General features: G+C 44.4%; 1 protein-coding gene across 5 annotated transcripts in view; it reads right to left on the bottom strand.

Moving 5' to 3' along the window:
* The window catches only part of CHTF18 (chromosome transmission fidelity factor 18), a 42,222-nt gene that overhangs the window by 17,139 nt on the left and 9,947 nt on the right, over positions 1-15,136 (bottom strand). For all 5 annotated transcript variants that reach the window (XM_058157019.1, XM_058157022.1, XM_058157023.1 and 2 more), the window contains exons 7-12: positions 13,328-13,478; positions 7,505-7,717; positions 6,428-6,525; positions 5,080-5,203; positions 3,204-3,340; positions 1,986-2,079 (exon numbers count right to left, since the gene is read on the bottom strand). In XM_058157019.1, coding sequence (XP_058013002.1) covers positions 1,986-2,079; positions 3,204-3,340; positions 5,080-5,203; positions 6,428-6,525; positions 7,505-7,717; positions 13,328-13,478 — 817 coding nt within the window. The remainder of the gene's footprint in view (positions 1-1,985; positions 2,080-3,203; positions 3,341-5,079; positions 5,204-6,427; positions 6,526-7,504; positions 7,718-13,327; positions 13,479-15,136) is intronic.

The following is a 15,136-nucleotide window of genomic DNA, read 5'->3' as shown; positions in this document are numbered from 1 at the left end:
TCAATCTTCTAAGATGGAGAGCCATCAATGAGACGTCCCGTCTGACATCACCGGCCACAAAAGGATCAAAGGACCTTCCTTCCATAGGACTAAACAAGCAGGTGGGAACCAGGTGTATTCTGCAACTTGCAGAGACTAGGAAGTTTGCAGGCTATAAGGGAGAATAATTTAACCAATTATTCCCACACTTTTCTGTACTGGTAGTCCCAGACTTACAGCCATTTTTCACACTTACGACTGTTGCAGCATCCCCATGGTCACGTGATCAAAATTTGGAGGCTTGACAACTGGTTCATATTTATGATGGCTGCAGCGACCCAGAGTCATGTGATAGCTTTTTGCGACATAACAAACAAGGTCAGTGAGGAAGCCAGATTCACTAAACAATGTTACTAATCTAACATTTTCTAATCCTTTTCTAAACAGTTTTTCTAAAAAAAAATTTTCTAAAAATTTTTCTAAACAGTTACTAATCCCTCCGGTTGGAGGGATTGGGAGTGGGAGGCACCGTTTATCGGTGGTTCTCCTCCTATCTCTCCGACCGGTCGCAGTCGGTGTTGACAGGGGGGCAGAGGTCGGCCCCGAGGCCCCTCACTTGTGGGGTGCCGCAGGGATCGATCCTCTCGCCCCTTCTGTTCAACATCTACATGAAGCCGCTGGGTGAGATCATCAGTGGGTTCGGTGTGAGGTACCAGCTGTACGCGGATGACACCCAGCTGTACTTTTCCACATCGGACCACCCCAACGAAGCTATCGAAGTGCTGTCCCGGTGCCTGGAGGCCGTACGGGTCTGGATGGGGAGAAACAGGCTCAAGCTCAATCCCTCCAAGACAGAGTGGCTGTGGATGCCGGCATCCCGGTACAGTCAGCTAAATCTGCGGCTGACCATCGGTGGCGAGTCATTGGCCCCGCTGGAGGGGGGGCGCAACAGCGTCCTCCTGGATGAGCGGCTGTCTCTAGAAGATCATTTGACGGCCGTCTCCAGGAGAGCGTTCTACCAGGTTCGCCTGGTGCGCCAGTTGCGCCTTTCTGGACCGGGAGGCCCTTTGCACGGTCACTCACGCCTTGTGACGTCTCGCCTGGATTACTGCAACGCTCTCTACATGGGGCTTCCCTTGAAGGGCATCCGGAGGCTGCAGTTAGTTCAGAATGCGGCTGCGCGGGTGATAGAGGGAGCCCCTCGTGGCTCCCGCATAACACCCATCCTGCGCAGGCTGCACTGGCTACCTGTGGCCTTCCGGGTGCGCTTCAAGGTTTTGGTGACCACCTTTAAAGCGCTCCATGGCATAGGCCGGGTTATTTACGGGACCGCCTACTGCGACCAGATACCTCTCACCGACCCGTGCGCTCTCACAGGGAGGGACTCCTCAGGGTGCCGTCAGCTAGGCAGTGTCGTTTGGCGGCGCCCAGGAAGGGCCTTCTCTGTGGGGCTCCCACCCTCTGGAGCGAACTCCCCAGGACTCCGTCAACTTCCTGACCTTCGAACCTTCCGTCGCGAGCTCAAGACACATTTATTCATCTGTGCAGGACTGGCTTAGATTTTTAAATTTAGAGGGGTTTTAAATTGATTTTAATATTTATATTTAATATTTATATTTCTATTTTTAATAATTCGGGCGCTAGAATAAGTTTTTTAAGGATTATTTTAATTTGTATATTGATATTGATGTTTTATATGCCTGTGAACCGCCCTGAGTCCTTTGGGAGATAGGGCGGTATATAAATTCGAATAATAAATAAATAAATAAATAAATAAACATTTGCAATGATTCACTTAACTGTGGCAAGAAAGGTTAAAAAAATGGAGCAAAACTCACTTAAGAACAGTCTCATTTAGCAACAGAAATGTTGGGCTCAATTGTGATCGGAGGCTACCGGTACTGTCCTGGACAAAGGCCAAGAAGGTTTACTCATACGATATTCTTACTGCAGAGAAAATGATCACAAAAAAGGAAATAAAAAACCAGGGGGTTGGGTGTGCTTGCCTCATGCAGCCTCTGGACCAGCCTAGATTGCAAAGTTGAAGGAAAGTGGAGAAGAAAAGCCTGCTGCTTCAGAAGCCGCAAAGCAGGAACGTATCTGGAAAAAAGAAGGAAAAAATATCCACCAAGATGGAAAGATACGAAAATATCCAGAACAGAGGACTGCCTGGTGACAATAACAGTAATTGAACAAACAGTAAAAATGACTTTTTGATTAAGGAAAAGACATCTTATGGCCTTTTTGCTGAAAATGGGAAAAAAATGAACTGGTTATGGATTTGATGATTAGAAAGGATAAAATATGTTAAGAAGGGAATCACAATGTAATGTTAAAGAGGAAGAACAGACAATAAATTTATCTGTTGTAAAGAGAATTGGAAGCGGTTTATTTATTCTTTTTTCCTCTTTTTTCTTTATTCATCACTTTTCTTTCTCTTTTTTATTTTTCTTAACGTTGTATTGTTTTTATCACGGCACAAAATTAATGAAGTGTGATAATCATAATAAAAAAAGGGAGCAGAAAAATTCAAATTGGTGTAACTGCAGATGTGAGGATCTTGTCCTGGGATCTGGGAGAAACAAGCACCAGAACACTCAGTGTGAACTTGATGGGATGATCTAGGGACAGTTTTCTCTCAGCCCATCCTAATTCAAAGAGATGTTATGGGAACAAAATATATGTTATTGGGAGCCTCCTGAGGAAATATTTTTTTTATTTGAGTCCATTTCTGGAAGTGGCTTGCCACTGCCTCCTTCTTAGGGCTGAGAGAAAGCAACTGACCCAAGGTTCCCTGCTGGCTTTGTACTCCAGGTGGGACTAGAACTCCCAGTCTCCCAGTTTTGAGTCTGGTGCCTTCCCCAGGACACCAAACTGGCTCTCTAACCTAGAGGAAAATAGGGTACTAATGCTGAAACAACCATCATCAGCACCTCTTCCTCAGAACCACATCACAGAAAACTTTGCCCCGAGAACAAAGAAATTAGCAGGGAATCTGATTGGTGATTGGGCAATAGCAAGAGCTCACATAAAATAAGGGAGGAGGAGGTGTTTGAAATAAAATGTTCAGACAGCTTTAATAAATTGGAGATTTATCCTATCAAGGTTAATTAGCCTTGAAAACCTGCCAAGATTTCGATGAAAATCCCACAGTGTTTTCCGTCTTTTTTCTTGCCCCCAGTGTGGGCTGATGCGCATGCTCTCACATATACTCAATCTCTTACTGGTCATTGCAAATGCAGATGATTGGCCGGAGCAGAAGCCCGTTTCGTCCTTTGCTCTTTGCCCCACTTGGTCGGTCTTCAGATTCTGCCATCCCAGCTTTCTGGTTGATTATACTTAATAGCACATTGATAGATGCCTGAAAAGACAAAAGGGCCAAAATAATTGCAGGCATAGCACCTGGGGACAGAACACTCTGAGAAGGATCATCCTGAATCCATCTAATTGAACACCACATCATTAACCAGTCATATCACAAGCAAGAAGGTAGACCTAAAGCTTCCCAGCGGATATCCTACGCCACTGGATATGAAGACTATTTCATCTGCCATAAAATCATAGGGCGAAAGGACCTTGGAGGTCTTCTAGCCCAATGCCTTGCCCAAGGCAGGAGACCTCATACTATCCCGGACAAATGGTTGTCCAGTCTTTTCTTGAAGACCTCCAGTGATGGAGCACCCACAACTCCAGGAGGCAATCTTCTCCACAGACCAGTTGTTCTCACTGTCAAGAAATTTCTGGAAATGTCATCAGATACCGGGCTCATTTTACCATATGTGGTAGATGTGCGTAGAAGCTAAAAGATACTGGACTAAAATCCACACGTGGTTAGAAAAAATGATAAAAAAGCACATAGACTTTAAACCAGAGGTTTTTTTATTGGGGATTATACCTGAAACATACAATAGAGAATTGAGATATTTGATTGTGAATGTAGCAACAGCGGCTAGAATTGTGTTTGCTAAAAATTGGAAAAATGAAAAAATACTAACGCAAGACAGCGCTATTAAGAAAATAATGGAATGTGCTGAAATGAGCAAATTGACATTTGAAATTAGAGAATAGCAAGATAAACAATATTACAAGATATGGGACTTATTTTATCAATAGTTATATAAAAAATATGGTAATGAAGTTTGGTAGAGGTTTTTATAATACAAGAATTGTAGAAATATACAAAATATAATGTAAAGATGTATTATTACTGGATTGATTCAGGACGATGAAATGAATGGTACAATGTAAGTTAACCTAAATTTTAGAACATTTTGTATGAAGTGAGGGAAGAAATAGTCATAGTTAAATAAATGATTAATGAAGACAAAAATATTTGGATATATACTAGATTGATAAAATGTGAAACTAGGTAAATTGAATATGGTGAAAATGCACAAAAGACTTGTAACCAACTGACACATTGTTTGTATTTGTAATTGAAGATGGTGTTATGCTTTTATGTATGTTTGTTTAAAAATAAAAAAAAAATTCAAAAAAAATTCTCTTTAGTTCTAGGTTGGATTTCTCTTTAACCAGCTTCCACCTATTACTTCTTGTCCCGTCCTCAGGTACTTTGGAGAATAAGTCCTCCATATAATAAATAGCTCCTCAAACACTGTAAGACAGTTACCATGTCACCCCTAGTCCTTGACTAGACATATCTGCTTCCCTCAGTCATCCACCATCTGGTTTAGCCTCCAGACACCTAAACAAGTCATCTTTCTTGCTCTTCTCTGCAGTCCATCTAGGGTCTTAGCATTTGTGTTTTGTATTGTGGTTGATCAGAATTGGACAAAATTGTTAAAATATTTCTATGCTAATAGTGAAATGCTTCACTGTTGCCTCTACTGTTCCTTTAACATATCTTAAAATGTTCATTTAAATAAAAAATATTATTTTGGGAATTTTTTTTTCATATATTGGATGATGGACCCACCACATGCAACCCAGATTGTTGCAGGCAAGAGACTGACTCTGTAAACCTCCTAGAGAAGACTGTAAAGCACTATGAAGCAGTATATAAGTCTAAGTGTATTGCTAAATGCTATTAATTGCAGAATACAGAAGAACGGACTGATGAATCAGTCAAGATTCCCTTACCATTGGAGCACCGTCTATCTCATCAATGACCAAGCAGTTGGGCTTCTCATTGGCCCCCAGCACTGATTTCATCTGAGTGGCAGCCTCAATTTGTGTTTTGAAGATATCTGGGCTACGGTCGTCACTGAAATAAACATTCTGGGTTAAAGATAGTGAAGGAAGCTGCCGAGGCCTCATGGAAGAGCCAGGCTGGAGGCGCCTTGTCAGCAGCAGGAGTAAGAAGACATTGAGCACAGGGCGCATGAAGTTCAGGGCAGCAAGCAGAGCTGCAGATGGGATGGTTGCCGTCTTGCGCCTGGTCCTGGGTCAGGGCAGCTGTGTGGCTTCCATTGCAGGGTTTGGGTGGGGCAGCTTTTTCCTTCTGTTATGTGAAAATCTTTTTAATGGAAGTAATGCTGTGTTCCCTACTCTTCGGGTCTATGTTAGCCGGATCTCCAGAGTCCCGTCTGCAGCTTGCTTGCCCTCAGCTGCCATAGAAATGGCATAGAAATGGGTTTTTGGCATTTGGGGTGGGGAAGTGAGCTGGTGTGAAATGTTCCTGTGAGAATTGGAAGGGAGGTTTGCACCCATCAACTGAGGGGAGTTGTTTGGGCTTTTCCAAGGCCAGCCATCCTGGGCCTCCGGAGGCACACAGCATCTGCTGAAGAGATTTCCCCATATCATATTGGATGCTGATTGGTCTTTCTGGGCTGGACCCTGGGGGGAGTAACTTTCAAGCAGATTTTCCCCAGATCTTGCCTTGCTTTTGCTGCTCATCAGTTCAGGGCCTCTGGTGGCTCAGACTGCTAAGACAGTCTGTTATTAACACAGCTGCTTGCAATTACTGCAGGCTCAAGTCCCACCAGGCCCAAGGTTGACTCAGCCTTCCATCCTTTATAAGGTAGGTAAAATGAGGACCCAGATTGTTGGGGGGCAATAAGTTGACTTTGTATATAATATACAAATGGATGAAGACTATTGCTTGACATAGTGTAAGCCGCCCTGAGTCTTCGGAGAAGAGCAGGATATAAATGAAAATTTTTAAAAAAATTGTTAGTAAAAATATCCCTTCTCTTAATCCATGGGGTCAGGGGTTTTCTTTCTTATGATTTGAATGGAGGCATACCTGACAGGATCTATTTATCAACCTCAAAAGAGGAGAGTAGATGCTTGCATGGCAGACCTGAGGGAAGGCAATGCCTGTGCGCTGTCAAATCAGAGATCAACACATCACAGAAAAGAGACAGAAGCCTGGGTTTGGCTTGAGCTCAGGTATTTAGATTCGTTTATATATTAAGCGTGTTCCAGCTCTCATCACTTTCTTGTCCAGCGGTTCTATGTGACTTGAAAAAAGGGAACTACGACTTACCTGGCATTCATTTCCACCACATTATATCCAGCATGCTTTGCAATGACATGAGCCAGAGTTGTCTTCCCCAAGCCAGGTGGTCCACAAAGGAGAGCAATCTACAGGTCGAACAAGTGATTTATTTATTTATTTATTTATTTATTTGATTTTTATACCGCCCTTCTCCCGAAGGACTCAGGGCGGTGTACAGGCAGAATAAAACGAACAATACAAAATACAATTAAAACAGAATTTAAGAAATTTATTTAAATTGGCCTGAAAATTTAAAAATTTACCATACACTAAAACCCCTTTAAAATTAATAAAATTTAACATTTAAAATTCAATTTAAGCCAGCCCCGCGCGGATAAAAAGGTCATTTAGAGTCATTTTAAAGGATCTCCGAAACTCATTGCTGCTTAGCATGGTATTAAAAAAAAAAATCAATAGTACGGAGGGGAAAGGGTTGAATAAAGAAGCCTTTATAGCCCTCTATGCCCAGGGGCATTACTCATCTAGAGACAGAAGGTGGGAGACTCAGAAATACACCTGCAACAGATGGGAATGTTGATATCAGGTGCCCTAAACTGTCAGCTATCCATTTTTAGGGGGAGAGTTTGTGGAAGAATTTAAAATTTCCAAAAGAACAAATGGATTGGTAGAAGGCAAAAAAGCAAAAATTGGTGAGATGACAATGGAGAAGAAACTTTAATCTGATGTCAAGGTAGAGAAAAAAGAAAGCAGCATCCACCAGCAGTACCAAATCTCACTGGCACCCAAAACTTAAGGGCCCTGCAGTCCCTTCTTTTCTTATTGTGAGGAAAAGATTTTCTGCCTGGCTTGGAGGCCGAGACAGATGCAAAATGGAAGTGGAAGAGCAGCAGTAAAACGGATGTGCAAGCTTCCGTTTGATGTGTACCTGAAAAAAACCCACTGGATCTGGAATTCAGATCTAACTTTTGCTACTCCTTGGCCACTTTCAGCTTGCAAGACAGGAATTCTTGTCAAGAATGGATAAGCTTAAAATGGTCCGACTAACCTGAAGTACAAAGGTTATGCTTTCAACTGAGTCTTTGCCACAGTGACCAGTTTCCTCACCTTGAATTTTGGTCGATTGTGCTGGTCCAGTTCAGCCTCCAGGACCTCCTCGGTCACCTGTGCTTTGGTCTTCCACTTGGTTCCCTGGTCTCTGGAAGGCTTGAAAGGTGGGTGGGTCCCGGAGCACAGTGGGGCCTTCCTGCAGGGTTTCTCCTTCCCAAACACTAGCACATCCCACAGCTTCAGCCACTTTAGGAGGCACCGATTTGTGTACTGAAGTCAAAGGTGATGAAGGTGAAGTGGATGAAACTCAGGGATACACAAATCACGTCGCAAACCAGACCAAAGTATTCAAGCAGGCAAACATGATGGACCTTGTTCTGGTGGCTGCAAGTGGCCTGGAACCTTTTTACTCTTTCTACACTCAAAGGAATATTGGGGGGGAAAAATACATGGGACTCATCCATCTTTCTGTCAGCAGGACAGTTCTCCAAAAACTGATCAGAAAGAGACCAATTCTGGCCTGTGAGGTAAAAGGAAGATACCAATCAAGACATGCTGCCTGCTGTGTGCATGTTTGCTCTGTTCTGCCACTCAATGATAGCCTCTCTAGGAATCTTTGGAGACTGGGGACAGCAAAAAACATCACTTCCTGTCCAACCAGAAGTTGGCAAATGAGCAGTTTCTGGCCTGTGGAGGGCAAGGGGGTAGGGAAGGCCGTTTACGCCCTCCCCAGACTCATAGAGAGGCTCTGGAGCCAGGTGAAAGAGAAAAATGGGCCTTCCGCACACCACTCAGGCCCTCCGGAGGCAAGAAACAGCTTGTTTCCGTACTTCTAGTGGGCCCAGAAGTGCGCCAGAACTGAGCTCGTATACCCACTGATATGGCTACGCATGCCACCTGTGACATGCGTGCCATAAGTTCGCCATCACGGCTATAGCCAATCAGTCTTATGTGCTAAATTGTCAACATACTGTCAGCTGTACTTTTCCACCCGGACCACCCCAACGAAGCTGTCGAAGTGCTGTCCCGGTGCTTGAAAGCTGTACGGGTCTGGATGGGGAGAAACAGACTCAAGCTCAATCCCTCCAAGACGGAGTGGCTGTGGATGCCGGCACCCCGGTACAGTCAGCTGCAACTGCGGCTGACTGTTGGGGGCGAGTTATTGGCCCCAATGGAAAGGGTGCGCAACTTGGGTGTCCTCCTGGATGGACGGCTGTCTTTTGATGATCATTTGGCGGCCGTCTCCAGGAGAGCCTTTCACCAAGTACGCTTGGTTCGCCAGTTGCGCCCCTTCCTGGACCGGGATGCCTTATGCACGGTCACTCACGCTCTGGTCACATCTCGTTTGGATTATTGCAATGCTCTCTACATGGGGCTGCCCTTGAAGTGCACCCGGAGGCTGCAGTTAGTCCAGAATGCAGCTGCGCGAGTAATAACGGGAGCCACTCGTTGCTCCCATGTAACACCACTACTACGCAGTCTGCACTGGCTTCCTGTGGTCTTTTGGGTGCGCTTTAAGATTCTGGTTACCATCTTTAAAGCGCTCCATGGCTTAGGGCCCGGGTACTTATGGGACCGCCTGCTGTTACCTCATGCCTCCCACCGACCCGTACGCTCTCACAGAGAGGGTCTTCTCAGGGTGCCGTCCGCCAAACAATGTCGGCTGGCGGCCCCCAGGGGTAGGGCCTTCTCTGTTGGAGCCCCTGCGCTTTGGAACGAACTTCGCCCTGGTTTACGCCAAGTGCCTGATCTTTGGACTTTTTGCCGTGAGCTGAAAACGCATTTATTTATTCAAGCGGGACTGGATTAAAAGTTTTATTAAATTTTAACCGGGGTTATTTATTAATTTTTTAGGGTTTTAAACTTTTTAAAGTCGGCCACTCTTGTAATATGCTTCGTTTTAATTCTGTTTTGATTATGTATATTGTGGGTTTTAATTTTGGCTGTACACCGCCCTGAGTCCTTCGGGAGAAGGGCAGTATAAAAATCTAATAAAATAAATAAAATAAATAAATATATGCTCAGGATACTCTCCAAAAGGCACCACCAGCACCGACAGCCACTTTTATATTCCCTCTGCTGCTTCTGCCTCGTTTTGTTGGAACAGCCTTTCTTTACTCACATTCTCCACACTCTTTACCTGGCCAACTTCATTTTCCTCCCTCGCTATTTCTGCATTTTCTTAAAAACAAATAATGGACTACTTTGCTAATTCTTGCTTTTCAGACCCTGGAACCTGCTGCAAGGTTTCCGCTTACTTTGCAACCTTTGCAACGCTTTTCTTACCAAAGCTTCTGAATTAAATGCGTCCCCTTTAAGGTAACCCAAGCTCCACTGCTGGCTTCCTCTCACAGTTTTTAAAATCATCTTTCCAATGACCTAGCTTCCATTTAAAGATAAAAGCCATGGGGGCTGTTGGGAAATGTAGTTCTGATTCTAAGCTGAAGGTAGTAAATTGCACGGATAAAGTTTCATCTCCTGTTTTGGTTTTCATGTGTCTTATTAATCCATGTTTAGGATTTTGCTTAGTTACTAAATATCCTGCTTGAGAGCATAAACCGGTGCTTTCCATTTTGTTGTTTCTCCATTTCTTGGCCTACAGAATTCTGTTTACACATCTTTCACTTACTCTGCTAGTCGATATTAAAACCATACTTGTAGCGCTCGATACAAATAGAAAATCTACCACCCCAATTTTGTTAGGATTTAAGAGATTGGATTTGGAATATAAACATTATTATTATTATTATTATTTATTGGATTTATAAACCGCCCTTCTCCCGAAGGACTCAGGGCGGTGTACAGCCAGGATAAAAAAGAACAATATACAGTTAAAATACAATTAAAAAACTTATTATACAGTATGGCCGAAATAATTAAGAATTAAGAATCTAAAAACCCCAATTAAAACCAGAGAGAAAATTTAAAATTTAAAATTAAACAATTTAAGAAAGCCCCGCACGAACAAACAAATATGTTTTCAGTTCGCGGCGAAAAGTCCGAAGGTCAGGAATTTGACGTAAACCAGGGGGGAGTTCGTTCCAAAGAGTGGGGGCCCCCACAGAGAAGGACCTCCCCCGGGGGCCCGCCAGCCGACATTGTCTGGCGGACGGCACCCTGAGAAGGCCCTCTCTGTGCGAGCGTACGGGTCGGTGGGAGGCATGAGGTAACAGAAGGCGGTCCCGTAAGTACCCAGGTCCCAAGCCATGGAGCGCTTTAAAGGTGGTTACTAAGACCTTGAAATGCACCCGAAAGGCAACAGGAAGCCAGTGCAGTCTGCGCAGGAGAGGTGTCACATGTGAGCTACGCGTGACTCCCTCTATCACCCGCGCAGCTGCATTCTGGACCAACTGAAGCCTCCGAGTGCATCTCAAGGGGAGCCCCATGTAGAGAGCATTGCAATAATCCAGGCGGGAGGTAACCAGAGCGTGAGTGACTGTGCATAGGGCATCCCGATCAAGGAAGGGGCGCAACTGGCGCACCAGGCGAACCTGGTGGAAGGCTCTCCTGGAGACGGCCGCCAAATGATCTTCAAACGACAGCTGTACATCGAGGAGAACACCCAAGCTGCGCACTCCCTCCTTTGGGGCCAATAACTCGCCCCCAACAGTCAGCTGCGGCTGCAGCTGACTGTATCGGGGTGCCGGCATCCACAGCCACTCCGTCTTGGAGGGATTGAGCTTGAGCCTGTTCCTCCCCATCCAGACCCGTACGGCCTCCAAACACCGGGACAGCACTTCGACAGCTTCGTTGGGGTGGCCCGGGGATCTTATCATAAGGTCAGGGAAAGAATATATTTGAATCACAGAATCATAGGGCTGGAATGGACCCTTTCCGCCCCCAGCCTCCTTTTGCCAGCATTTGCTCGGCAGGCAGTCGCGATCTTTAGATGGGCTTCTATTTGGTCAGCCCAAGGGCGGCGGCGGTGGTAAGGAAAAGAGGTACATAGAAATCGCCTTGTCTCTGCAACATCAGTCATGTGACTGAGTGAGCGTGCCTGTTGTGTCTCGCCCGCTCCCGCTCCCCCTGCCGCAGCCGGGCCCCTCTTATCTCCTGCCGGATGCTGATAGTTCGGAAGAATGTCCTGGCATACCTCCAGGCCCCAGCCCTGGCACCATGCCCGGACAGGCTGAGCAAGACGAAGGGCCTGACGTACCTTCAGCCCCCAGTCCTGGCACCATGCCCAGGCAAACGGAGCAACTAAACCCCTCCCCCACAGCATGTGAGCCTGAAGAATGTGAGGCCAGTCATTAGGATTGCCAACAGCTGGAGGCTGGAGAGATCCTCGCTTCTGGAGAGTTGAGAGGCGACATCAGCAAAAGGAAGGGAGGGGAAGGCCTGGATAAGTGCTGAGTCATGGAGCCACACCCCATGGCCTATATAAAGGATCTGCTTTCTGGCGTTCTCTGAGTCAGGCAAAGTCTAACCTGGATTGCTGAAGTCACTTCCTGGTCTCCTGCCTGCCTTGAGAACTCTGATAGGACTTTGGCAGAGCTGCAGAGGCACATTTGATACGGACTTCCCCGACCCGGCCGTCAGCGGAGGAGTGGGACATGACAGTGCCCAACTTAATATCACTCACAGAAAGGTGCCGTCACAACCTTGTTGTAAGTGATGTTGAGTTGGCCATGCCCACTCAGTCACATGACCCACCCACCAAGCCACACCCACAGAACCGGTAGTAAAAAAATTTGAATCTCACCACTGATCTTCTGACCCATATAGCAATCAGACTGAAGGACACAAACACACTGAACATGTGAAGGAGGAAGAAAAGGCAGACGGTCATTTTGCCTTTTCATGCACCTGCTTCATCCAACCTTTAAATAGCTGGAAGTCAAGCAATTCAGTCCAAGCAAGCAAGTTGGGTCTGTGAGTAATGCTGCTCCTTCCCTGGATAGAGTGGTTCCTTGGTACTCAGCTGCTTTCAAATTAATCAAATTTGGTATTCAATACATTTTGACGTGAAAATTTGGCTCCCGGTACTCTTTTGCTTGATACTCAATGCACAAGATAGAACCTGTTGGTACTGGCTGCTTTGTGACTCACTATGTTATTCCTTTTGGGAAGCACTGTTTGGTACTAATTGTGCCTCCCAAACTGTACTTTAGAACAGGATCTCCCGGGAGAGATCAAAAGCCAACAACTGAGAGATCTGTCCTCACCTTTATAAGAGGACATTCTCCTCCTCTCCCCCACCCCCAGCAGTAGCACAGCCCCGGCTATAAGAATACATTCACCTCTATGTTACATGGAAGGCTACCGTACCTTATGGTTTCCATCGTCTGGCACGCCAGACACTAGATGGGATGCTGCAGGTTTCCAACTGCTCTCCCAAATATATAATTGTAATCTCCATATTGTGGGAAGCAAACATACTCATTGCATCTACCCCACTACACCTTTCACTTTGAGAAACTCAACCAAGAGCTTCCTACCTAGATCAAATTGAGGTCAGCTGCTGGGGTCATCTTACCGTCACTGTTCCAGAAAACCCCCCAACTCCAAGTAATATGCTTTCCAAAGCTGACACTTACTTTGATCATTTCATTATTTGTTATATCCCAATACTCTGTACTACTTTAGTTGATATGGTCTTTAGACTAATCACTAAACTAAATTAAACACATGAAACTTAAGGGAATATGTAATTCAACAAAAATACCAGGCTTCTCTTGGAGAACAGGACATCCAACTAGCCTGCTGCACTACCACGTGTCTACAGATGCAACATTGCCAGACATCCACCCACCCACCCACCCCTATCAGGCTGACTGACATAGCCAACAGTGAGCAGTTCAGAACCGTAGTCCCAAAAGATATGCAGAGTATCCAGCTACCCACTCCTGACCTCCAGGATACTCAGAAGGAAACACTTACATCATCACTGAGCAACTCCACGTAGCGTCTGGGAGTGAACTGGTCAACCCAGAGTGTGTGCTGGGCAGATGCTTCTGCTTCCGATCTGTCCCTGCTCTCTTCTTCCCCATCAGGCCCAAGGGCTTCATCTTGAGTTTCCTCAGCCCCCAGTCTGCAAGGAGGAGAATCTGGTTGCAAAAAAGGGTCTGGAAAAAGTTCAATGTCAAATTGAGGGAACTCCGCTCCAGATTGGCTGTTAAAAGGGCTTTAAGCCCAATTTTTCTGTATCTCAAGTTTTAATACGGTCAGTTGATTTTTGTTTTTATCAAAAACAACTTTGAAATTCTGGAATTTGGTGGTATAAAATGCAGAAAAGAAAAACACTATCTTCAATCTGTATAACCTTCTCAAATTAAGGTATCTCATTTTGCATAATGGATCCTTATCTTCCTAATCAAGACAAAGAACATAGCAGCTGATTGGACAATTTCGCAGACTCCTTTTGATTTCAGAGGTTTTAACCCAAAAGTGTTCAAGCAGTCTCCAAGTCAAGGAAATCCTGTGAATCTGTGCGTCTAAAAATAAGGAAGAGGCTTTAAGGACAGTTTCTGATTTATGCACAGCTGTGGTTAAAGCGAGAAGCATTCCTCTGGATGTTCCAGCACTGTCCAAGAAATCTCCCATAAAGCTAATAAAAAGGAAACCTGAGAAACTTTCATCTAGAGGTAAATTTCAACATAATCTTATAAGGCTGAATTTTTTCCAAAGGGGGAAACACGTATTTCCCGCAGCAAGGAAAAAAAGTAGAGATGATTAAATTGATTGTATTATTCAAAGAAAAGAACATATCTAATTTTGTTTCCATTTGGAAACCACTTCTGGATTTTTTTCCAGTTTCAAATATTCTTTATTGGCCAAATGTGATTGGACACACACGAAATTTGACTCCGGAGCATAAACTCTCAGGATATATACAAGCAACAAAGTGATAAACCGTAAGATACAATTATAAATCATAATAGACAACAACTAGTGATAGTCTTGATACCAATAGGAGTAGGGTAAAAGGAAAGGTGAGGATAATAGTAATACAATCCTACTACATGATTAAGTATCCTTAGGCATAAGATAGCACTGAGAGAATTAGCTGTTCAGCAGAGTGATGGTACAAGGGAAAAAACTATCCCTGTGTCTAGTTCTTTTGGCATGTAATGCCCTATAGCAGCATCCTGAGGGTAGGAGTTGAAATAGTTTATGTCCAGGATGTGAGGGGTCTATAAATATTTTCTCAGCCCTCTTTCTGGTTTGTGCAGTATACAGATCTTCAATGGAAGGCATTCTATTCTCTCTTTTTCTTGTCTCTTTTGTGTTTCTCTTTCTTATTCTATTTCCTCTAATTGGTCTTCCTCTTGGCTTCTACTCTCTGATTCTTCCCTACTTTCTTGTTGTTCTTCCTGTGCAAAGTATAATTTGTAAAAATCCTGCACTTTCTCGATTGTATCTACAATACCTTGTATTTTTTTGCTTGCCATAAGTATGCCTTCCAGTACTAACCATCTAAACCTGACCTTGTATTTAGTTAATTGTGTTGTTAGGAATTGATATTGTCATCTCTGATCTCTTATTCTGCGTGGTATTTGCTTCAATACTATAACTTCTTTACCTTTGTATATTATCAGCTCCTCTCTTGTTTTGTTATATATTTCATCTCTTGTTGTTCTTTTGGTGAACCTTATATGTACCTCTCTTGCTAATCTATGCCTTCGTGTGTAATTTGTGTATACTTGGTAGATTTCATCCATGTCTCTTCTTATTTCTAGTTTATCCTTT

The sequence above is a fragment of the Ahaetulla prasina genome, chromosome 14, assembly GCF_028640845.1.
Source record: "Ahaetulla prasina isolate Xishuangbanna chromosome 14, ASM2864084v1, whole genome shotgun sequence".
NCBI classification, from domain to species: Eukaryota; Metazoa; Chordata; class Lepidosauria; order Squamata; family Colubridae; genus Ahaetulla; species Ahaetulla prasina.
Note: the sequence above shows the minus strand (reverse complement) of the source record. Positions and strands in the feature narration are given on the sequence as shown.